The 24,036-nt window shown below is 46.6% G+C and overlaps 1 protein-coding gene across 3 annotated transcripts in view; it reads right to left on the reverse strand.

Moving 5' to 3' along the window:
* Positions 1-24,036, reverse strand: part of LOC138284614 (golgin subfamily A member 6-like protein 7) — a 190,326-nt gene that overhangs the window by 158,572 nt on the left and 7,718 nt on the right. For 2 of the 3 annotated variants that reach the window (XM_069223611.1, XM_069223610.1), the window contains exon 2: positions 16,474-16,614. The exons of the other annotated variant lie outside the window; for it this stretch is intronic. In XM_069223611.1, coding sequence (XP_069079712.1) covers positions 16,474-16,614 — 141 coding nt within the window. The remainder of the gene's footprint in view (positions 1-16,473; positions 16,615-24,036) is intronic. 3 annotated transcript variants of the gene reach the window in all.

Consider the following 24,036-nt stretch of genomic DNA (forward strand, 5'->3'; position numbering starts at 1 on the left):
TAACTTATCCTTGCATTGATTAAGTGCTCTCTCCAGACCCTTCTTTGGGTCCCTTCCAAGCTTGAACAGGTAAGTAATTAGTTCAGGGTCAAGATTCAGAGTGACCATAACCTTGTACTCAATAGCAGGTCTAGGGCACTCCGCTTCATTATGCTTCTATATTGGTTCTCCAGAGGCATTCTAATTTTATCTTTAACATATTCTGCCACATGATTCATGGGCCACTAATTTGAACTTATTAGTTGTTTTATTTCCCTAGGAGCAAACATTCTTTGTCCCAAAGGGTCTTTTATAAGTTTTTCAACTTTTTTAGATGATGTAATAGAGTCTCCAAACTCTAAACCAGAATAAATGTCTCTGTCATTGTAATCCATATAAACAATACACTCATCCCATTTTGGAGTGTTATCACCACTTCTCCCGTCAATGGCAATTTATCTTGCAGGGTTAACCTGCCTCTCAGTTGTGCCGCTATTTGACACGCTGTCATTTGAACCGCGTTAGGTCCCCATCTTTGAAGTTATAGATTAGTCCACTATTGCTACATGCTTTTTCTTACTGAAGTATTTACCCCCTGGACCTTTGTTTGATGGACCCTCCTCATCAGATTTTGTGTGCATTCACTTCCTGCTTCCTTCCATGGTTATCCCGCATTATACTCAGAAGCACGATAGCCTGTTACCTTCTAACAGATCAAAAGTAATCATTACGCTTTCTCTTCTTTTCTTCTTTTTTTTTTCTCCAAAAACCTGTTTTGCATGCCCTATTTACAAAAAGAACGTTGATATGGAGTTCGGGATCAAACCCAAGACCGATCTCCATTTCAACTAAATTTTCTATATATTTAAGCAGGCGAACGCTTGCAATAACGGGATCGCTGCTTTTAAAAAGCACGCCTGATTAAAAACCGCCTTGAGGAAAGCATGTCAGTTTTTAATAGGAGCGCCTCTGAGCACCAACAAATGATCGCAAGCTCAACTGTCGTGATTATGACCAACTCAGAGAGACCTCTGCCCTCCAGCACTTGAGAGGCTTGTGCGCCTTTCACTTTCCAACTGCCTCTGAACTGATTTTACCATTGCAAAGCATTTACTTTAGGCGGATAATGATACAATATGTTATTTAGTTTAGAAATACCTTAGAATAACATTCAAACTACAATCCAAGAAGATAAACTTAAAATAAACAAAGAGTCCATAAATTTGAACCCATATTAAAAAATAACCATGATATCCCCTATATTAACATACAATCCAAAGAAAAAAAGAGTTTTCTATACTAAATGGATTAAACTTCAAGAACATGTGACAAGAGATACTTATCTGCTCAGAAGCAGCAAACAAAAGAGGAGTCTTGAGTGCTGAGATTTTTTATGGACTCCAAGTTCTATTCTTTATGTCGTCATTCGTGTTCTATTTTGGAGCTTTCAATGTTTGCGGCTTTGAAGTAGTGAATAAAAGGCCTCCTGTCTTGCCATAACATTTTGTGTCTCTTCACATTCAAAAGGGAACTCTAAATCCTAATATTTGAGACACCCCTTGATTACAGTGGGTAACGTTGTTTCTTCTAGGTTGACTTGACCCATCTTTCCTGTTATGAAATGTTTGTTCTCTCTGCACTCTTGGTTACTTGCTGCTGATTTACTATGATGGTTAGCTAACCACTACTTATCCTGTAATACCCTTGCTGGTATGACATCTTTGTTCCTTATCCTCCTGGTGCTGATTGGTTGTTTTATGATGTTTGTTAACCAGAGTGTACTTCATGGTGTCATGGAAAGTGCTCTAATGCATTTGGGCCACGTCAGCACTATATAAAACCTGGAAGAATCAAATAAATAATAAAAGAACTGCTCATTGGGCATTCTTATAAATGGTTAGATAATCAGTACAGTTCTAGTGATCTAGTCTGCTTTGCTGTATTCCTGTACTTTTTGCCATAGCATATATCTATAATACAAAGATTATGCCCGGAGATTGAGAATTAGCAAAGGAGTGTGGTTATGTGTTGGTGGGTCTCACCAACTCTTCTTTTATAGCACCAACAATCCTTATGCAAACAATGCTGAATCATATTGTTTGAACTGAACAAGTGTGGTCAAGCATTACTTTAAGTTGTGGACCTTGGTATAGCAATCATTTTTCATTTCCCTTCACAATAGTTTGGGCACATAGGGGGTCATTACAACATTGGCGGTATAAGGCGCTTACCGCCGTGCAGAAGACCGCCAATACACCGCGGCGGCGGCGGTAGACCGCCACAGCTATTATGACACACATCACGGAATCCGCCGAAATTCAGACACCCACACAACACCGCCACACCAAAGGTCAGCGATAAACATGCAGAAACAAATCCTCCAACAGAAACACGCCCATGCTATTACGACCCACGAATCCACGCGGTGGTCTTTCAACCGCGGTATTCCATTGGCGGTACACACCGCTGCGCTCAAAATACATACACATCTCCAAAACACCGCCACATTGGACAATTCCAAATACACACACCTGATACACATACAAACAACACTCCCACACACCCAACACAATATAAAACACACACCCACATCACCCACAAACCCCTACAACCAGAAATTCTGAGAGAGAGCACAGCTATTGACAACCCCATCACACAGAGGCACACAACACCATCATCCACACAACATCCACGCACAAAACACCACATACCACTACACTCACCACACTCATCACCACATACACCACCCCACACACACCACCCCATGTCACGCCAAAGACACCCCCGCTTCTCCGAGGAGGAGCTCAGGGTCATGGTGGAGGAAATCGTACGGGTAGAGCCACAGCTATTTGGCTCACAGGTACAGCACACATCAATAGCCAGGAAGATGGAGTTATGGCGCAGAATAGTGGACAGGGTGAACGCCGTGGGACAGCACCCAAGAAATAGGGAGGACATCAGGAAGAGGTGGAACGACCTACGGGGAAGGTGCGTTCCACGGTATCCAGGCACAACATTGCGGTGCAGCGGACTGGCGGCGGACCCCCACCTCCTCCCCCACAACTAACAACATGGGAGGAGCAAGTCTTGACCATCTTGCATCCTGAGGGCCTCGGAGGAGTCGGTGGAGGATGGGACACTGGTAACTCAAATCTTAACTATCACATCCCCCACCCTACCTGCATGCTATCACACACCCCCACCCTCACACCCTCCCCTATCACCCCAAAACCTCACTAATGTACCCATAACACAAACCACCCATCCCAACACCAAGCCCTGCATGACACAACTAAGCATGGGCACCCCTCACTAAAGCATGCTCAATGCACTTACCCAGAACACCCCCCCAACCATCATCACACAAGCCCCCACACAGGAATGCTTGCACTGGGGTACACAAACACCCACCCATTGCACACCATGAAACACACACATGCAATAATCATGTTCTCATACCCCTGCAGGAACCCGAAGAACCGTCACCACACCAGAGGGTCCAGACAACACCACTTCACCCCCAGAAGAGGCCCACAGTGACGACAGCAGCTCTGCCCCACTGGATCTTGATGACCAGCCCGGACCATCGTGGGCCTCCAGACAGTCAGTTCCCCTTGCCCAGCCACAGCCCAACACCAAGCTGCCACCCTCTGGTAACACCAGCACAGCACCCACCCAGTGGGCGCAAACCTCCCAACCCAGGACAGGTCAAGCAGCGGTGTGTCCACCACTACAGGGCACACAGGCTAACCCACCACCCCAACAACAACAGGGACCTGGGGGCAGTGGTAGTGGGCACACGGTCCAGGGGACGGAGGCACAGGAACACCGGGGAACTGGGAGGGCTGCTGTGCGACAGAGGGAGGACAGGCCAAGGGAACCAACTCTCCACGAGGCCCTCTCCTCCATCATGGGAGCATACCACCACTCCCAGGAGACGATGGCGACGGTCCTGGACAAGTTGCAGGAGACCCTGCGCCTGCAGGAGGAGCAGTATTTGGGGTTCAGGGAGGAGCTCAGGACCATCGGCTCCGCCCTGGGCACCATCGTAGGGGTGCAGAGGGCCATTCAAAAGACCTTGAGGGACGCCGTGGCACTCCAAGAGGCCCCTGACACTAGCATGGACGATGAACTGCCCACCACCTCCGCTGGCGCTAGTGGACAGGATGCCCCGCCACAGGACCACCACACCAGCACCCCACCCCCTGCAGACGGACAACCACCATGCAAGCGGTCCCTGAGATCCAGGAACAGGACAGAGCAAGATGGCAAGACCCCGCCAGGAAATAAGACCACCCTGGTTGTCCTCCCACTGTCCCACTTTGTTACCCTGTCCATATTCGAACTGCCCCAGCTCCACTTCCTATGCCAAGATGGGTAGTGCACCTGTGAGACTAATAGACTGGACTCTGCCATGGACATTCCTCCACCATCACCCATCACCATTTTACAACCCCCCTTCATTTTTGGGGCACTTAAATAAACACCCTTGAAACACCAAAAAATCTGGAGTCAGTCTATGATTTGGTACTTTGTATTATCAATCACAGTGTCATAATGGGTTACCCATTGTAAGGCTAACATACCTATGTCACACATCACAAGCCCTTGAAGGATGCAAGCAGTTGACACGTAGGTTACCACACTTGTGAAACTGAAATGGAAGGGTACAACTCAATTAACAAATAGTGAGTGAAATGTAGGTACAGGATAGAGGTAGACGTGTGAAAGTTAATGTAATGTTAAACCAGAAAATGTTCTCACCTGTGTGTCACTGGAAATATTGCTGTATGACTGAATCCCTGTTGTCGTTTTCTTCTTCCTCAGCTTCATCCTCATCACTGTCCACAGGCTCCACAGGCTCCACAGCTGCTACAACACCGTCATCTGGATCATCCTCCTGCAGAAAAGGCAACTGGTGTCGCAAAGCCAAATTATGGAGCATGGAGCAGGCGACGATGATGTCGCACACCTTCTTCGGTGAGTAGAATAGGGATCCACCTGTCATATGGAGGCACCTGAACCTGGCCTTAAGGAGGCCGAAGGTGCATTCGATAACCCTCCTAGTCCGCCCATGGGCATCATTGTACCGTTCCTCTGCCCTGGTCCTGGGATTCCTCACTGGGGTCAATAGCCAGGAAAGGTTGGGGTAACCAGAGTCCCCCAATAGCATACACGGTGCCTCTGGAGTTGACACATCATATCAGGGATGCTGCTATTGCGCAGGATGTAGGCGTCATGCACTGAGCCAGGGAACATAGCATTTACCTGCGAGATGTACTGGTCTGCCAAACAGACCATCTGGACATTCATAGAATGATAACTCTTCCTGTTCCTGTACACCTGTTCACTCCTGCGGGAGGGCCAGAGCTACATGGGTCCCATCAATGGCACCTATGACTTTGGGAATATGTCCAAGGGCATAGAAGTCACCTTTCACTGTAGGTAAATCCTCCACCTGAGGGAATATGATGTATCTCCTTACGTGTTTCAGCAGGGCAGACAACACTCTGGACAAGATGTTGGAAAACATAGGCTGGGACATCCCTGATGCCATGGCCACTGTTGTCTGAAATGACCCACTTGCAAGGAAATGGAGCACTGACAGCACCTGCACGTCAGGGGGGATTCCAGTCGGATGGCGGATCGGTGACATCAGGTCTGGCTCCAACTGGGTACATAGTTCCTGGATAGTGGTACGGTCAAACCTGTAGGTGACGATGACATGTCTTTCTTCCATTGTCAACAGGTCCACCAGCGGTTGGTACACCGGAGGATTCCGCCATCTTCTCATATGTCCCAGCTGACGGTGCCTACGAAGGAAAACAGCGAAGAACCACTCATTAATCCTCCAGGTATGTACCCACTGTTACACACAAGACTACACCAGACACAAAACCCTTCCTGTATGTGTGTTGAGTGTAGGCCTAGCTATGTGTGACGCAGTAGTAAATGAAGCCATGTGGGCCCCTGAAATGGCGGCTGCCTGACCTCTAAACTGGGACAATGGGATTGTGGGGTAACTGCGCTGGCGTTGCACACCGTCGCGGTAGGCGGTCGTAGACCGCGGCGCAATGCTGCATTGGTTAACATTGGACCCTATGGGTCCCAGGAGCCAATGAACAGGTGCGCTGGCGGTGATGATGCACTAGATACCTGACCTTCGACAGGAAAGGACCTACACTACTAGTGCTGCTGTGACCTCGGTCTGGAAGCGACGATGGATGCTGCGTCTGGGGAAAGGGCCCCTGCCTTCACTGCACAGGAGTTGGAGAAACTTGTGGATGGGGTCCTCCCCCAGTACACGCTACTCTACGGTCCTCCAGACCAACAGGTTAGTACACAGGGAGCATGTTGTATGGGCTAGGCCTGGGTGGAGAGGGCTGGGTGGAAGAGAGAAGGGGGCAGAGTACATAGAACAGTTATGCATGGGAATGAATGGGCCACATGGCCAGAGTAGGGAGGGGGCCACTCACATTGATGGTGCAGTTGGTAATGACTGTACCTCTTCCCTTGTGCATGTCATGTAGGTCAGCGCCCACCAGAAGAGGGACATTTGGCGTGCCATCGCCAAGGAGGTCCGGACCCTGGGGGCACCCACTGCCGTAAGAGATGGGAGGACATTCGCCGCTGCAGAAAGAAGACAGCAGAGGCTCAGCTGGGGATGGCCTCCCAACGTGGGAGGGGTGCCCGTCGCACCATGACCCCCCTGATGTTCCGGATCCTGGCGGTGGCCTACCCGGAGTTGGATGGGTGCTTGAGGACATCACAGCAGACACAAGGGGGTGAGTACAACCTCATTCTGTGGACTTTGCGTGCAGTGGAGGGGTCTGGGTGGGGGAGGTGGGCTGTGGGTGTCCCTAGGCCAGGGCGAATTCGGTAGGCAAGGCCCCTCCGTAATGTAGACCATGTGGCACTCTACCCCACCTCACCAGAGTGCCAAGTTGAGGTATAGTTGCCCCTGTGGCATCCATGTGCGCAGATGTCCACCATTGCCATGTAGGCCATATCCCAGAAATTGCATGTGCAGAGGGCAGGAGCACGGCGTAATGCAGGGGGCTGCTGCGTCTGTCTTGTCCGCCAACGGTAGCGGAATGCCATGCACTAAAACTCTCTTTCTTCTGTCTCCCCCCCTTTTCCTGCTCTCCCTGTCCTTTTGTACATCAGCATCATCAGGCGGAGGTACAGTGGCACCGGAGCACGAGGGAGCTGCATCCCACATGGCCATGGAGGGCCACACCACAGACTCTGAATGCACCAGTGGGACGGAGGGCGAGGGGAGCTTCACGTCGGCCACCGGATCACCAACCAGCGACACGGACTCGTTCGCCGATGGGGGCTCCCTTGTGGTGGCGGCACCATCTGTGCCCCCCACCTCTACAGGTACAGCCGCCACCTCCCCTACCAGCACCGCCCTCCCAGCAGCCCCTCAGCGTTCGCCCCGTGCCCGCTCACCCAGGAGGGTGGGCATCACCTTCGTCCCAGGCACCTCAGGCCCTGCCCCAGTCACCCCTGCTGCCCTCAGTGAGGAGGCCATTGACCTCCTCAGGTCACTCACTGTTGGGCAGTCTACTATTGTGAATGCCATCCAGGGTGTAGAACGAGAGTTGCAACACGGTAATGCATTCCTGGAGGGCATTCATTCTGGTCAGGCTGTCCTTCAGCGAACCCTGCAATCTCTGGCCTCAGCACTGATGGCCGCCATTGTCCCTGTGTCCAGCCTCCCCCCTCCAACTTCCTCCACCCAGACCCAATCTCCTGTACCCCAGCCCATCCCAAGCACACCTACAGACCAGCATGCACACAAGTCAACACACACAAGTAGCTCAGGCAAACATAGGCACCACACACACCACAGGAACTCACGCAAGCCTCACCCACATACACACACAGCAACATCCACTGTCTCCACTGTGTCCCCCTCCTCCTCTTCTCCCTCCTCCCTCCCAGTCTCATCTACACACACACCTGCATGCACCACATCTACAGGCACTAGGACTCGCACCAGGACACCCAGCACCACAAGCCGCTCACCTGCACTCACCACCTCCACTGCCATTTACACGTCCCCTGTGTCCTCTCCCAGTGTGTCTGTGACGCCCCCTCCCAAAGTACACAAACGCCGCCAATCACTCACCCAACATCCATCCACCTCATGACGGCCCCCAGTACCTGCACCTGCACCCAAAACACCTAAAGTGACACCTCCTACAACCACCTCCTCTTCATCCACCCCAGACCCCCTCCAGCTACCCATCCCAGTGTTCATCAGAAACTGTCCCTATGTCAAATTGACCTTTTTGCTCCCACCCCCCCTCCAATTCATCAGTCCCGTCGTAGTGCCTCAGCCAAAAAGCCTCCAATACCAGTGGTGGCTGTTCAAGGTTTGTGGAGTGCACTGGCCACCAGGGCAGGCAGTAGGACCCGGAGCCAAGGCACTGGCAGCCCAAACCCTGTAAAGGCTCTAAAATTGGAGAGTGGACGACGGGACCGTGTTAAGACTCCTGGTGGGACTACAAGTGACATGGGTTCGAAGGGGATTGGTCAGCTGTAACTCCAACAAAGGTGGGGAAGGTCCAGAGGAAGTCTGCCCAGCCTGTTGTGAGTGTCACGGTGGAGAAGTGCGCCATAATTTCCGGCGGTCCAGACACAACCGCCAGTCCAGAGACCACCGCTGGAGTCACAGCCCAGGGGGGCCCAAGTATCGTCACTGGTCAGGAGACCACCGCCACCGCCGGAGTCACAGCCCAGGAGGGCCCAAGTATCGTCTCTGGTCAGGAGACCACCGCCACCACCGGAGTCACAGCCCAGGAGGGCCCAAGTATCGTCACTGGTCAGGAGACCACCGCTGGAGTCACAGCCCAGGAGGGCCCAAGTATCGTCACTGGTCCAGAGACCACCGCCAGAGTCACAGCCCAGGAGGGCCCAAGTATCGTCACTGGTCCAGAGACCACCGCCAGAGTCACAGCCCAGGAGGGCCCAAGTATCGTCACTGGTCCAGAGACCACCGCCGGAGTCACAGCCCAGGAGGGCCCAAGTATCGTCATTGGTCCAGAGACCACCGCCAGAGTCACAGCCCAGGAGGGCCCAAGTATCGTCACTGGTCAGGAGACCACCGCCAGAGTCACAGCCCAGGAGGGCCCAAGTATCATCACTGGTCCAGAGACCACCACCAGAGTCACAGCCCAGGAGGGCCCAAGTATCGTCACTGGTCAGGAGACCACCGCCACCGCAAGAGTCACAGCCCAGGAGGGCCCAAGTATCATCACTGGTCCACAGACCACCGCCAGAGTCACAGCCCAAGAGGGCCCAAGTATCGTCACTGGTCCAGAAACCACCGCCGGAGTCACAGCCCAGGAGGGCCCAGGAGGGCCCAGGAGGGGCCCGGATGCCACAGCCCCGCTGCGCAATGATGGAACGTCATGCCACCCACCAATGCTCATTGTAGAAAACGTCATGCTACACACCAATGCCCAGTGTAGAGATCGTCATGCCACACACCAATGTCCAGTGTAGAGATCGTCATGCCACACACCAATGTCCAGTGTAGAGATCGTCATGCTACACACCAATGCCCAGTGTAGAGATCGTCATGCCACACACCAATGTCCGTACCAGAACCGCCATGGCAAAGCACCACTGAACAGGCCAATGACCGCCATGGCAAAACACCGCTGAACAGTCCATAGACTGCCATGGCAAAGCACCGCTGAACAGGGCAAAGACCGCCATGGCAAAGCACTGCTGAACAGGGCAAAGACCGCCATGGCAAAGCACCGCTGAACAGGGCAAAGACCGCCATGGCAAAGCACAGCTGAACAGGGCAAAGACCGCCATGGCAAAGCACCGCTGAACAGGGCATGCACCGTGTAGGAATGAAAAGGCGCCTTCTCCCATGTGCAGCTGGGACAGTGACCGGACATTAAACTTTCACGGGGAGACTCATCCAGTCTGGGCCCCAGTCCCCCCCAGTAACAGTAGAGAACTGCATCTACTTGAGAGACTGTGGCTTTGCACTCCCCAGGATGGCACAGTGGGCAAGCCACCCACTGTAGAGACTTGAGAGACTGAGGCCTTGCACTCCCCAGGATGGCACAGTGGGCAACCCACCCACTGTAGAGACTTGAGAGACTGTGGCTTTGCACTTCCCAGGATGGCACAGTGGGCAAGCCACCCACTTGTGAGACTTGAGAGACTGTGGCTTTGCACTCCCCAGGATACATCAATGGACATGGAGCCCCGTTGTGGATCTGGCTTCGCATTCATCTGGCTGAGGTGCCCCCCCTTTCCTTCCCCCTGAGGTGCCTGTAGTGTTTCTATCTGATGCCCCGGCAGTGTTCTCTCTGATTTTGGTCAGGTATAGTTTGTGGGCCTCTCCCATGCATTTTTGGACTGTTGGTGCACGGACATTGTTGTGTACATATCTGCACTACTTCTCGGATTGTATGTGTAAATAAGAGTGATTTTGAGATATATATATCTGTATACTTTTTATATGACATGTATATTGGCACATTACAAGGTTTGACCGAATTTCGCATTGTCTTTTCATTCTTCCAGGGGGATTGTGGGTTGTTACTGTGATTTTTGTGAATGCATTGGTGTGTATGCTGTAATATGCGAGGGTGGGGGTGTTTGGTGGGTGTCCCCCAAACTTTTGCCTCCCCCCTCCTCCGTGTCATGGATGCAGTACTCACCGGTGTCTTCGGCGCCTACGTAGCTGTTGGTCGTAGAGGAGCAGAAAGACAAGGGCAGGCAGGATTTGTAATTCGGCCTCCATGGTGTCCTCCTTCCTCGTGGAGTATGTTGAGGTGAGCGTTTTCCCATAGCAAAAGCTGTTTCCGCCGTGTTTTTATCCACGGTGAATCCGCCCCGGAAAAGGTGGCGGATTGGCGGGTTGTAATAGTGAGGGCGGTACATTGTCTCCCGCCTGTCTGTTGGCGGTGACCGCCGCGCTGCTTGTCTGTACCGCCGTGGCGGGCGGTGTGTTAAAGTGGCAGTCTTTGTTGGAGGTTACCGCCAGGGTCATAATTCCCTTTTTTTCGTCCGACGCCCTGTTTGCGGTATTTCCGTAGCTTTAACACCGTCCGCCAGGGTCGTAATGACCACCATAGTCAGTTGTGGCAAACAACTTGTCATTGTGCAAACTCTTACTGGACAAAAGTCCAAACAGTGGTATGCGAGAATCTAACAAAATGGATTCTGAATAACAAATTAGAGGGATTAAACCGATTTTCTATATAGGATGATGCACACCTACATTGTTTATTATACAATTTGGATCTGCTAGCATTTTTTGGGTGGCCTGATTCCCTTTGAAAAGTTCAGAGTGATCATGAAATGTAAAATTAGCGGATGGGATAGGAACATAATACCTGAATGCATTATAGGATACCAGTCTCCTAACCTTTTACATCCATGATTGATTTGCGAAAATCAAATGTTATCCTCCTACATTTAGTACCCATAATGTAAAAACAAATCCTATTGTAGTAGCAGCTTGAGGTAAATAGAGGAGTGATCAACAAGTTCAAGAAGACAGCCCATGTGGAAAAGAACTACATGTACAGAGCATATTGTGATTGAATCTGATATATGTTGCCTTGGGCACTAGGTGGAAAAACTGGTCCCTTATTGATTGGTCTCATCTAGGTCTTGGAATTTTTTTTATTCTTTATGTTGGCTGTTAGCTATAATTTGACAATGTTTATCTTCCAAAGGTGATTGAAAGGCTTTAATGCAAAGATATTTGTATATGGGTAAGATATTTTCATATTGATGTATATGGGGTGTACACAATTGTAAGAGTCTTTTTGTTTCAGACGAGGAACAATAACTATTTTAATATCAAGCCTAGTTGTCATAATTGGTTATCCAGTTCAGGAAGGGTTTGGTTAGTGACTATTTTCAGCAGAATTTCGATTTATTGTTGTTTGATTAGATGAGCTTATAAAGGCATCTGAACAATTAATATAAAAGGAGAATATGCGGTGCCCTGAGGTCTTCACATTCAAATATTTATAATGTACTACATCAAATTATCAGAGCTACTGGAATGACAATCTGGGTGGTGGGATGAAATGTTAGTTTCCTTGTTTGCATCAACACTTAAGCCTTAGATAACTTCTATGGCTATGAAGTAATGTAAAATTTCCCAAGCTTTTACGTTTAGCTTGCCACTACCCGATGTCCTATTTTGAAAAAGAGTAACTAGGGCCCATATTTATCCTTTTTTTTGCACCGCATTTGCGTAATTTTTTGATGCAAAAGTGGCACAAACTTACAAAATACAATTATATTTTGTACGTTTGCGCCACTTTTGCGTTACAAAATGACGCAAATGCAGCGCAAAAAGAGTATAAATATGGGCCTAGGTGTTTTAGCCAAAACATTTTAGTAGACTTCAGTTAGCCCACAAACCTCTGAAGAATGTAGCTGTGGATAATTACTTATCACTACTAAAAAGGCAGGAATTTTGTTTACCATAAATTTTCAAACGTGATTTCTGGAACATGGCAAGGGAAACCCGATAACCCTTGTGGCCATGTAAAGAAACGTTCTGCCAAGGAAATATGGGCAGATGTAGAGAAAGGCTACACAAAGGAAATTTGTCCTATTGCATTTGTGTGTACGAGTGGGAAATTGTGGTTCTGCATAACCTAGCACGTAAAAAGGTTTAAAACAAAAGAATGCCCACAACTGTTATGATATATCATTACCAGAGTAGTATCATACATAAAACCAGATAATCTGATATTATGCTCTGCTTATTATTTCTCAAACTGTGTACAACTCTTATTTAAAACGGACAGTACATTGATGGATGACTGATGGAAAAATAACATATTTTACAAATGGAAGTGACGATTCGCTACATATAAGTGTATTTAGTTTGTGATTCTTGCAAACAATCTACATAAGACAAAAGGAGTTAATTTAACTGTGTTGATACACATGCATCACCCTGAATCTCTTGTTTCCTTCTAATAGTGTGCTTCTCAGATTATCTCCAAACGTAATACAATAATACAGTTTTGAAGTAACATTGTAGATTTGTATTTATTTCAGCTCTATTCTTTTTTTATGTAACATTATTTATTTTGGTTATATCATAGACCATGGTCTCTAGCAACGAACGAACCAAACATGTTTGGGACCTACCAAAAGAACTCCTTATAAAATGCAAGCACAGAAATACATGGTAAGGTTTAATGTGAATTTAGATAACATAACTATTGTCTCTGACTATTCCAAATCAGATCCACGTACTATTTTCCTATTATATATATATCTATATCTCTCTCTCTCTATATATGTATATATAGAGAGAGAGAGATATAGATATATTTATATATAGATATACAGATAAGATATATATATAGATATCGACATATATATGGTTTGAACACAAAAGTGAAAGATTAATCTTTGTTTTCAGTACGAAACGTTTTTGCTGAAAATGCTGAAAGTGATGACATGTTCGAACTTTGAACTGTTGGAATTTTTATTTGGTGTATTTTGGTTCAGTTTCTCTAGGAAGATTGTCAAGTGAATGGATTTCATTGAACGAAATATATATTTTGAGATTCATAGTTTTGCTGTTGGATTTGTTCCCTTTTTACTTGATTGTGTATGCTAATTTTAGTGTCTGGTAAAGCATTTTATATCTGGTTTAATATCTGTACATGGGAACCTAAACCTTTTAATGCTAGAAGGTTACAAACCACTACAAGTGTTGGTTTGTTCATATATCTGTGTTTTACATTCCACCCTGATTCTTTTACTTAGCTGCAAAATGTAAAATTAGCCATGGCCAAGAACTACTCTAATCTTTGTTGTCCCCAGAATTATCTAATTCTTACGTATCCATTTAACAGCGATATGAGTCTTGCAATAATGGTCTTTCAGCTGCATTTGTGTTGCTTTTGCTAATATAATTGTGTTAATATTTTCATGAAGTTAAATGAGTTGTTCTCTGTGTGCAAACAGAATGCCTATCTGATTCAGTTGACTCCTGCTATGTAGATTGCTGAAGAGAGACACATAAAGATACCTCTTTCTCCCTTTAGTAAGTGTACTGATTGTTGCTAATGCAAATTCAAATAGGCTTTTGCTGGTGTCTACTAGAGGACAAATGCTGCAGCCCTAGACTTTTGCGGTGACAGGTGGATCAATTCTCAAACTGTGCAGAAAAACAGGCAGCAGGCAATTGTGTTTTTGTCTTTTTATATCATTGCCAGGAACTGTACACCCCTGCAGAGTTTGGACAGATTATCATAGCACATGTGTGGGCTCTGGTCAGTGAGTTCTTGTAATAACCATAAATTAACTCGAGTTGTGTATGCTCCTCTACCTATTTTCTTAAGATGTAGTATAAGAGTGCATCCTCACATTCTAAATCATTCCTTTCATGTCCCTGTGTTACATGTTTAAAGAAGACGGCCCTACTGTCTCCTATACTATGTCCGGGAGCAGGAATATTAGAAGGGCACGTCCTGCACTGTTTCTGTTTACATTCGGAACAATTAAAAGGTCTCAGGTTGTGTTTTTTTCTGGTATCTCTTAATTTGTAACAATACATTTATACAAATTGGGTTGCTGAAGCAATTGCTAATCTGTGTACACCTGACATGTTAATTTTTTGGCATTTTTGGAGACACCTTTGACGCAGTGGTGTAACCAGTCGCAGTAAAACATTAAACTCAAAACTAAAATTAAAAAAATAAAACTTATCTGCGTACCGCCGCTCCTCCTTCTCCTCAGCAGGCACAGGCTCCCAGCCTGCCCTGCGTCCAATCCTGACGCTGCTCAGAGCAGCGTTAGGATGGGCTGGAGCACCCAGCCCGAGTGCTCTCAGGAAAACTGGGAGCCTGTGCCTGCTCTCTCCAGCCCGAGACGGCCAGACAAACACACATGCGCACTGAGGGGAGTGCACAGTGCACTCCCCTCTTCATCCACATGGCCCGCCCCTTTAACAACGAAAGGATAATAAACATAGTTTTGTTGTTAAAGTTTTGCAGCTGCTGCTGCTCGTGTGGGCAACGCTCCTCCGCCATAGCGGAGGAGCAGCAGCTGGGTGTAACAAGGGCCCCTGCAGCACCCGTGGTGTGGGGGTAGGTAGCTAAGCACAGCACGTGGCCTGAGTGAGTCCGGGTGGGCCCTCAATGTTCCTTGCAGGGGGGCCACTTCCAGTTTCGTTACATCACTGCTTTGATGCATGGTTTGAAACATGTCATTACCTGTCAGTGTACACTAAATAACCCAAAAGACTTAGGGGCATATTTATACTCCGTTTGCGCCGGAATTGCATCGTTTTTTTTTACGCAATTTCGACGCAAAACTAACTCCATATTTATACTTTGGCGTTAGACGCGTCTAGCGCCAAAGTCCATGGAGTTAGCGTCATTTTTTAGCGTGGACACCTACTTTGCGTTAATTATATGCAAGGTAGGCGTTCCCGTCTAAAAAATCGACTCCGAGGCATGTGTGTCGGATTTATACTCCCGGGCAAAATTCACGCCCAGGAGTGGGCGGGTCAAAAAAAATGACGTACGGCCACTTTTGAGCCGTTTTTTAGCGCCTGCAAAAGGCAGGCGTTAAGGGACCTGTGGGCTCTGAAGGAGCCCAGAGGTGCCCTCCCATGCCCCCAGGGACACCCCCTGTCACCCTTGCCCACCCCAGGAGGACACCCAAGGCTGGAGGGACCCATCCCAGGGACATTAAGGTAAGTTCAGGTAAGTGTTTTTTTTCATTTTTTTTTGTGGCATAGGGGGGCCTGATTTGTGCCCCCCTACATGCCACTATGCCCAATGACCATGCCCAGGGGACATAAGTCCCCTGGGCATGGCCATTGGGCAAGGGGGCATGACTCCTGTCTTTGCTAAGATTTCTATGGGGGTTGGGAGTCGAATAAAATGGCGCAAATCGGGTTGAGGCGAAAAAATTGCCTCAACCTGACTTGCCCCATTTCTTGACGCCCAAGCCCCATATCCCCCTACGCCGGCGCTGCCTGGTGTACGTCGTTTTTTTCCACGCACACCAGGCAGCGCCGGCGGCTAACGCCGGCTAACGTCATTGATTAAATAAAGGCGCCCGCATGGCGCTTCAGAATGGCGTAAGCCGGCGCTAATTTTTTTGACGCAAAACTGCGTTAGCGCAGTTTTGCGTCAAAAAGTATAAATATGGCCCTAAGGGCCTGATTTAGATCTCAGCAGAGAGGTTACTCCGTTGCAGCGGTTATCTTGTCTGCCGAAATCTAAATACAATAGAAAGCAATGGTATTTAGATTTCAGCGGACGGAATATCTGTCACCGTTGCGGCGGAGTAACCACTCCGCTGAGATCTAAATAAGGCCCTTAATCATGCAAAACTTCATGAAAATAAAATATGCATTATGAAAGATCTGGTGTGCCTCGATGTGCTACCTGGATCACACTATTAACCTTCAAGAATAAAAATGCATGCAAAGCATTAAATATGCCCCTTAGTAGATACCTCATTGACTTCTGACAGCAGATCTTGATTTAGATTTCTCAGGTTCCTCATGCCCAGCTCACTTTCAGACTTCATAAAAAATCTTTCCAAATGTAGATCGTTTGAAAGATTTTTGTTTTCTCGCTTCAGTTCTTCACATTCCTGGTGTTGGTCAAGCAGCATAATTTCGTTGTTTTCAATAAAGAAATGTATGGGGCAAATAATATGAATTAACAAACATTACAAATAGTACTTCGTGTTTTTATGCATTAACATCGCATGCAACGGCCAGTATGAAATATACAAAATGAAATTAAAATATAATGAAAGTACAACCTGTACAAATAAAACACATCTCTGCATCAAATTACAGAAATGAAACACAATTTACGAAGCAGCAGGCTGCTAAACATAAGCAACATTTAAAAAGGCTTATCTTCTAATTATCTTAAATTAATGTACATGCTATTTTGTGATGCTGAATTTGTATTTCGAGTGGAAGTAAGTCTATCGGGGAAAGTTGGCAGTACGAAACGTATTGTATTCTATAATTTACATAGCGAGTTATTAGATATTTAAGGCTTTTATTTCCAGTTTCAGACAAAAAGTCGTTCCAAAGTGATCGAATAAGAATGTTTACATTATTTGGGCAACAGTGTCATCCCTTAAAATGAATTATTGAGACAATCTACAGTTGAGGGGGGGAGAAAGATGGCAGGCTGATCCTGCCACTGTGAGTACTCTTTCTCCTCGTGTCCATCGCTCTCACCGTCGTGGCCTGACATTTACAGACAGATGCAGTTTCCGGCACGTGAGAGAAGCATTAGTGCATGAGGGAGCCTGGATGTGAAGGCCTGTCGATTTTTGCGTACGTGGTGGCCTGATATCTTTTCTCCATCTCCAGCGGCACGTAGGCCTTACCTGCTGTATGGTGCCAATTTAGCCGGGTGGACTCCAGGGGGGCCACGGTTGCAGCTCAGCCACAACAGGGGCTTCAGGTGGAGTATCGGGAGACGCTCCAAGTAATGTCACAAGCCCACAGTCCATAACCGAGAAGGGCTCCGTCTCCAGCTTAGGCTACCCAATCATGAAGTTTCTAAATTCAGTCATGGCGGCGAGTCTGCTCAAGGCAAGCAGGAAAGATCAGCAGGGAATGCATTGAGTCACCACTTTCCAGAGAGTTAATGAGGGTAATCTGTGCTGGAGTTCATGGAGATGCAACAATGTAGCAAATGCAATATTTACAGTGAAACAAGGTAACAATGTAGCAGCACTACACTCAGGCACTGTTCTTACTACAACTTCCATAATGTTGGCTAATGGTAAAGGGCAGATGGACGGGCTAATGTGTGAGTCCCTCAGAGACACCGCAGCAAAATTGTGGACGAGATTGGGATTGTGCACACTGAACGCATGAGGCTTGTAAGGTGGGACTAGACTTCAAGGGACCCCAATTTCTGGGCCGGCTTTAAACACAATAGTCCAACAGCTTCTGGACCCTGGCTATGATCGGGGGCAGCCATGTCAGCTACTAGGCAATTCACCAGGGAGAGCAGTAGGCCAAATAATGAGGAGGCGAAGGCTGGTGCCCGGAAATCCGGGGATATGTCTAACAAGAAACCCTCTTCGGTGATGGGGTCACAGGGGAAGCGGGATAAGCTGCCGGCTCAGAAGGGTCAAGGCAACACTAGGAAGAATTTTCCTGCAAGCACCAAAACTGTCTAAAAAGGTCTACAGTGTTGGACTGTCTATAAGGGGAGGAGGGCAAATCTCTCATAGCCATCTGTTAATTGCATAACAGACCAGTCTGCAAGGGTGGTAGAGACTGAGTCAGTTCTCCCCCCTGAAGCCTCATCGTGCTCCAGCACCCCTAATGCCAGCACCCATCTTACTCCTAGCAGGAGCCCGGCCCAGGGACAAGTTCAGGATCCTTTCGGCACTGACTTTACAGGCACTACAGAGCATCAGTCAATGGTCTGATACAGTTGATGGCACCAGATTCAGAGCCTTCATTGGCAGCAGTACTACCCTTTATACAGATCCAGAGCTCAGAAGCACTCCAGCATTGCGCTAAGATCAGACAATCAGGCACTATGACAATCCCTGCAGGAGGTAATAGCACTTCTGACTGAAATTGCTGAGCTTCAGCAGGGGTGACAGGGGCGAAAAAGTGGGAACAGCTGCAGTTAAGACCATCAGGAGCCAGGAGAGTCGTCTGGAGTTGGTAAAATCTAAAGTTGAAGACCTGGAAAATCGACAGCGCTGTAACAATGTGAGGGTGTTTTGGGTGCCAGAAGGAAGAGAAGGGGATGACCCACAGCTGTTCATAGTGAGGCTATTCAAAAAGGCATTCCCAGACTTATGACTGGAACATAGATTCCAAAATTCAACATGCACAATTTTTGCCAATAACCCGGAATCACACCAACACTAACCAAAAGTATCCTCTGCTGTTTTTGATATATGTGGGCAACTTTCTACTGAGGCACACGGTTTCTCTTAAAGCATGTCCCACAGCACCAATTACTGTGGACTTGATGTCTCTGTTTGTGCAATCAGACTTCTGTAAACATACTATGGAACACCGGTGAACACTGTGACAAAAGACTGATCCTCTGAAAGCTGCTGATGCACAAGTGTTTCTACAGGATTCGGTCATGCTGAAGATTATTAAGGCTGGCCAAACAAAGTTCTACCTCTCCAAGGCAGATGCAGAGCAAATTCTTAGTTCAATGAAGAGAGTTTCCATGCACACGTGACTTCAAAGAATAATGCTTTGAATATTCATTATGTTGAGGTACTGATAGCTATATGATATCTGCCTGATTTAGTTTTGGCCGTACTAAGGCTTCCTCAAAAGCCTACTTTTGTTTATTCACAGATGTGGGGTGGCAGTGGGTAGACAGGAGGGTGATGGTCTTGGAGTTGAGATCTCACAGTTCTGTCTTATCAGCTGACAACACAGGGAGGGATGGTTCCTTTCTGTAGACACAGGTGGGAGGAGGCTTTGTGGGATGGGGGAAGCTATGTAAGCCAATAAGTTGCTTGATGTATGGTGCTTGAATTTGGTGGAGGGGCGTGCAGGGGTAAAAAGAGTCAGAACGTTCACATCTAAGTTTGTTTTTCTCGGTGTTTGGGAGGTGACATAGTGGTGGATGCACCAAGCACTTATGACATATGGCAACGTACAGGTTGGAAATCACGTGCTGGAATGGGGCTGGCTTGAATCGAGCAGGAAAGCGCCAACTAGTACGAGAAGAGGTAATGTTGTCCATGTCACAATTATTGTGTCTAACTGAGACACACCTACCATATAAGAATCGCTCACTGCTGAAACAACTGGGCTACAACACCATTATTAGCACCTCACAGTCTGTTTCTATTCAAGGGTAGCTATAATGTCTGCTAAGCACATAGAGGCTAAGATATTTAAAACATCAGCGGATGCAAGGGGAAGGTGAGTGATTCCTCAGCTTTTGATATATGGCCGAAAGTATATTATCTGTTTACTGTACAGCCCAAATACTGACGATCCTGGGATTTTTGACTTGCTTTGTTAGAAATTATTAGATTAGGTGGGGGACCTAATTCTGATGGGTGACTTTAACTGTGTGATGAATTTTGAGATAGACTCTACCAATCATCATGTACAGTGACGCATGGTCTATACAAGATCATCCATTTTGGAACCTGCCCGTTTACACAAGTTGATCATTGTGTGAAGGGTATTGCATCCCTTAAATCCAGGGCACACCTTTTATTCTTCTCCTCATAAACAATATTCAAGGATAAATATGATCTTTGCAGGGGCTCAACTTATCCAAGCTCCTGAGATTGAAGTATGCCCTAAGATTACCTCTGATTAAAAAGCAGTTATTTTTACACTCCAGGCACTGGCTGGCACAAGGGAAAGCAGGAACCTTAGTTTCCTCGTCATCTCCCTGCTAACTCGGATTACCGAAGTTATATGGCAAGTTTACTAAGGGAGTTTATAATGTTGAACACTGGAACAGCCACACTGCAGGGGGTTTGGAATGCTATGAAAGCATATATTTGTGGGGTCACTTTGCAGTTTATTCTCACTAAGAATAGGGCAATGCAAGAAGGGGTAAATCAGTGGGGTCAGAGGGTGTGGGAATTAGAGCTTCACCATGCCCGGACAATTGCAGCTGGAGATTGTTGGAAACATGTTATATACCTTGAGTTACTTGAGAGTCGCAGTCTTTTAGATCGCGGAAAAAGTGGCCACGAGTTATCACAAAAATAAAGTGCTTCAGTATGAATATGGCAAGTCTGTTGGGCAAGTACTGGCATTTCGGAGTGGTAAAGGGACAGACGGAGTGTTGCATACCAGTTTGCAACCTATTGCAGAGCAGATTACACTCTTCTATCAGAATCTTTATAGTTACCCCCAATCATTTAACCAGCCAGATCTGTTGGAATATTTTTAGGGCTCTAGACTGCCACATTTAGATGACACTCATTATATGGCCTTACAGAGTGAAATATATGAGTCTGAATTAGAGGATGCTAGAAAGGCTCTACCTTCTCGGAAAGCTGCTGGGAAAGACAGTATCCTGCTCATATTTTATAAAACATTCAGAGATATTATGGTGCCAGAATTTATGAAGCTGATTAGGCATATAGATGGAGGGGGATATATACCCCCCACATGGAATCACACTAACATTGCTGTTTTCCTGAAGAAGTTCCCGGAGGACAAGGGTTCCTATCGCCCTATTTCATTAATATATTCAGACGCAAAGGCATTTGCGAAGATACTGTGTACCCCGCTGGCTCCATTAATGCCATATTTGGTCTTGTCTCAACAGCACTGTTTCATCCCGGGAAGGGATACTGCTAACCATACTAATTTGACAGTGGCGACATTTGATGTAACAGAGAAAGAAGGTATATAGATGGGCATGATTTTATTAGGTGCTGAGAAGGCTTTTGACCAGGTGGGGGAATGCTATGGTGTACAGTGACTGTTGTGGGTTTCAAGGGGCGATTTCTTAGGTGTATACAATCCCTTTATCAAAGCCCTATGGCTAAACTAGTTTATGGAGGGAGTTGTTCCCCAACATTTGCAATTCTCAGGGGCCCACGACAGGGGTGCCCCATTTCCCCCCTTCCTATTCGCCCTCTGTCTTGAGCCTTATTTTAAGTCCCTCCTTTTAAATGAAGTTATAGTGGAAGTAAGATCTAATGACTGCAAGCTTAAAATCACTGCCTATGCCGATGATGCTGTTGTTTTCTCAGTAGATCCACAGGTGGCCATTAAACATATAACCTATGAAGCTAATAGGTTTGGTGCATTATCTGGCTATAAACTAAACCTGGCTAAAATATATCTTCTGCTCAATTTTAAGCAGGCAGATGCAATTCCGGGGGTAGTTTCAACTACCACATATTTGAGAGTTAGGATCAGCAGGTGGGTTGACAGTATGTTTAAATTGAATTATGCGACTCTAGTGCATACTGTAACAACTAAGGTATGTATTTGGAACCAGTTTCCTACTAGTATAATAGGCTGATGTAATATGATCAAAATAAGCTATATTTTTGGCCAGTCCTCGCAGGTCTCATACAGAATTTGTTTACTGGTCGCGAGCCGGAACCGGCTATCCTAAGGTATCAATTGGCTTTAGGGGCGAACATCAGCTCCCCCCCTTCATAGGCTCAATGATCCCAACTACTTCAAATGAGTAAGATTTAAAGTCATTAGGGACCTTGCTCGCATATGGCGAGAGATCTGCACTAAATACTCATTTGCCACCTTACATGCATATATGCCACTTTGGGGAAATCCAGCATTTCCTGAGATATTCCATGACCCAATGGGTAAAGCTTGGGCAAGGCTGGGGGTGTTGAGTCTTGGAAAGCTATACGATAGTGTTGGATTTTGCTCATTTGCCTGTCTGCAGTCATTATACGAGCTTCCTCATCAGTTCTTTTTTAAATGCTTGCAGCTGCAGGACTACTTTTTGTATGGATTCAAGGAGACAATTAATCTTGATAAGTCAGGCATCTGTCTGATTTGTATGAGGCACCCGGAAAAGCATGACGTTAAGCACTGAGGACCAAATATGCTGGATGTACTGACACAAATTTACATTTGCTACATCCACATATGACTAATAGGGTGGTTGTCCGAGCATTAAATTGCATCATTTTACTTAGCATGACTCATGCCGTGGATTTTGGCAGGTTTTGCAACATTGCATAGTATAATTCCCATGGCATGATGTCAGAGGTGAGTGGGAGAGACATAATTCAAGGATCACAAGATAGCTGGACGCATGAGGCAGTGCACCACCTGCACCCAATCAAGTTACTTATTGTGGAGACTACAGTGATAAGCATTTGAGCATTCATTTCTTTTGGGGTGCCGTAGCTGTTTACAAGAGTAGGGCGGGTTCCTAGAAAGTCCAGAAATCTTGGAAAAACTCAAGGAAAACGTGTTGTGTGTAGTCTGTACAGTGAGCAAGGTTGTCACGTGACTTTCACTTTTTTAGAGCATAGCATATATTTCTGAAGTGGAGTGAAACGATATTGGGAAAATCAAAATTACATTTTTACCTCTTCTCAAACAGAAACCTAGTAATATCTAGTAACATGAATACTGGGGATTTTTCACCACTTCTTAATTCAGACCTGCCATCTGGCGTTGTCCCAATCTAAAAAAACAGCTGTTATTGTTCTGTTAAAACCCCAAGTGGCCCAAGGAAAATATATTCCATTTTTTTAGCATGGACTTATCTCTGTTAGCCAGAGTACTCAGGGGAAATCATTTACCTCTCTTTTTAATATGAAGTTTGAAGTAAAATAATAAATTCCAACGTTTCACAACAGAGCTGTATTACAGCTGCCACTGAAAACTTACAATAATTTTAACTTCCAGGAGGCACTTGTAAAAAATGGTCCTTACCTATACCTTCAAGTGATATATCGAGCCCAAGAAAAATCATATAACCTTGTATATTTTACAAGTTCTCTTAGTGGACAATGCTAGAAATACATCCACACACTTTAAAGATCAAAGTGTAACATATCTCCCTCTCCCTACATGCAACCAGGGATCAGCAGTCTGTCTCCTGATCATCCCAATTAGAGCATGGAGACACAGAGGTAACCAACGTTTTTCTGTATTCTGCGCCCTCCCCTTTAGGAACATCCTGTCCAGACAAATCCGCTCTTCCAGTCACTGATGCAGTCCAGGTCAAGATCTGAGACTTGCATGTTCCAAGTCCATGAATCTAGCAATTCTATACCCTCCATTTCTCCCTCTCGTTTCCCGTCAATTATTCCTTGCCTATATACTGTTTAGTTTATAATGTTTATATTTGTTGTGTCTTGTCTGTATACTGTACTTCGGATCATGCAAATACTCTCTGGTGCAATCATTGTAACCATGACTGCCCAGCTATGTTTCTCAGCACGCCAGCAACCAGGACATGCTCAAACTGGAGGCAAAGAAGTGCAAAAAGGAAAAGAAAGGAAAAGGGCTTTCTCTAGCTATGGCCTCAAACCTGCTCTGCTTTAGGAAAGAGCCGAAGAGACGTCCCTTTAAAGAACTCTACA

This window comes from Pleurodeles waltl, chromosome 3_1 (assembly GCF_031143425.1).
Source record: "Pleurodeles waltl isolate 20211129_DDA chromosome 3_1, aPleWal1.hap1.20221129, whole genome shotgun sequence".
NCBI lineage: Eukaryota > Metazoa > Chordata > Amphibia > Caudata > Salamandridae > Pleurodeles > Pleurodeles waltl.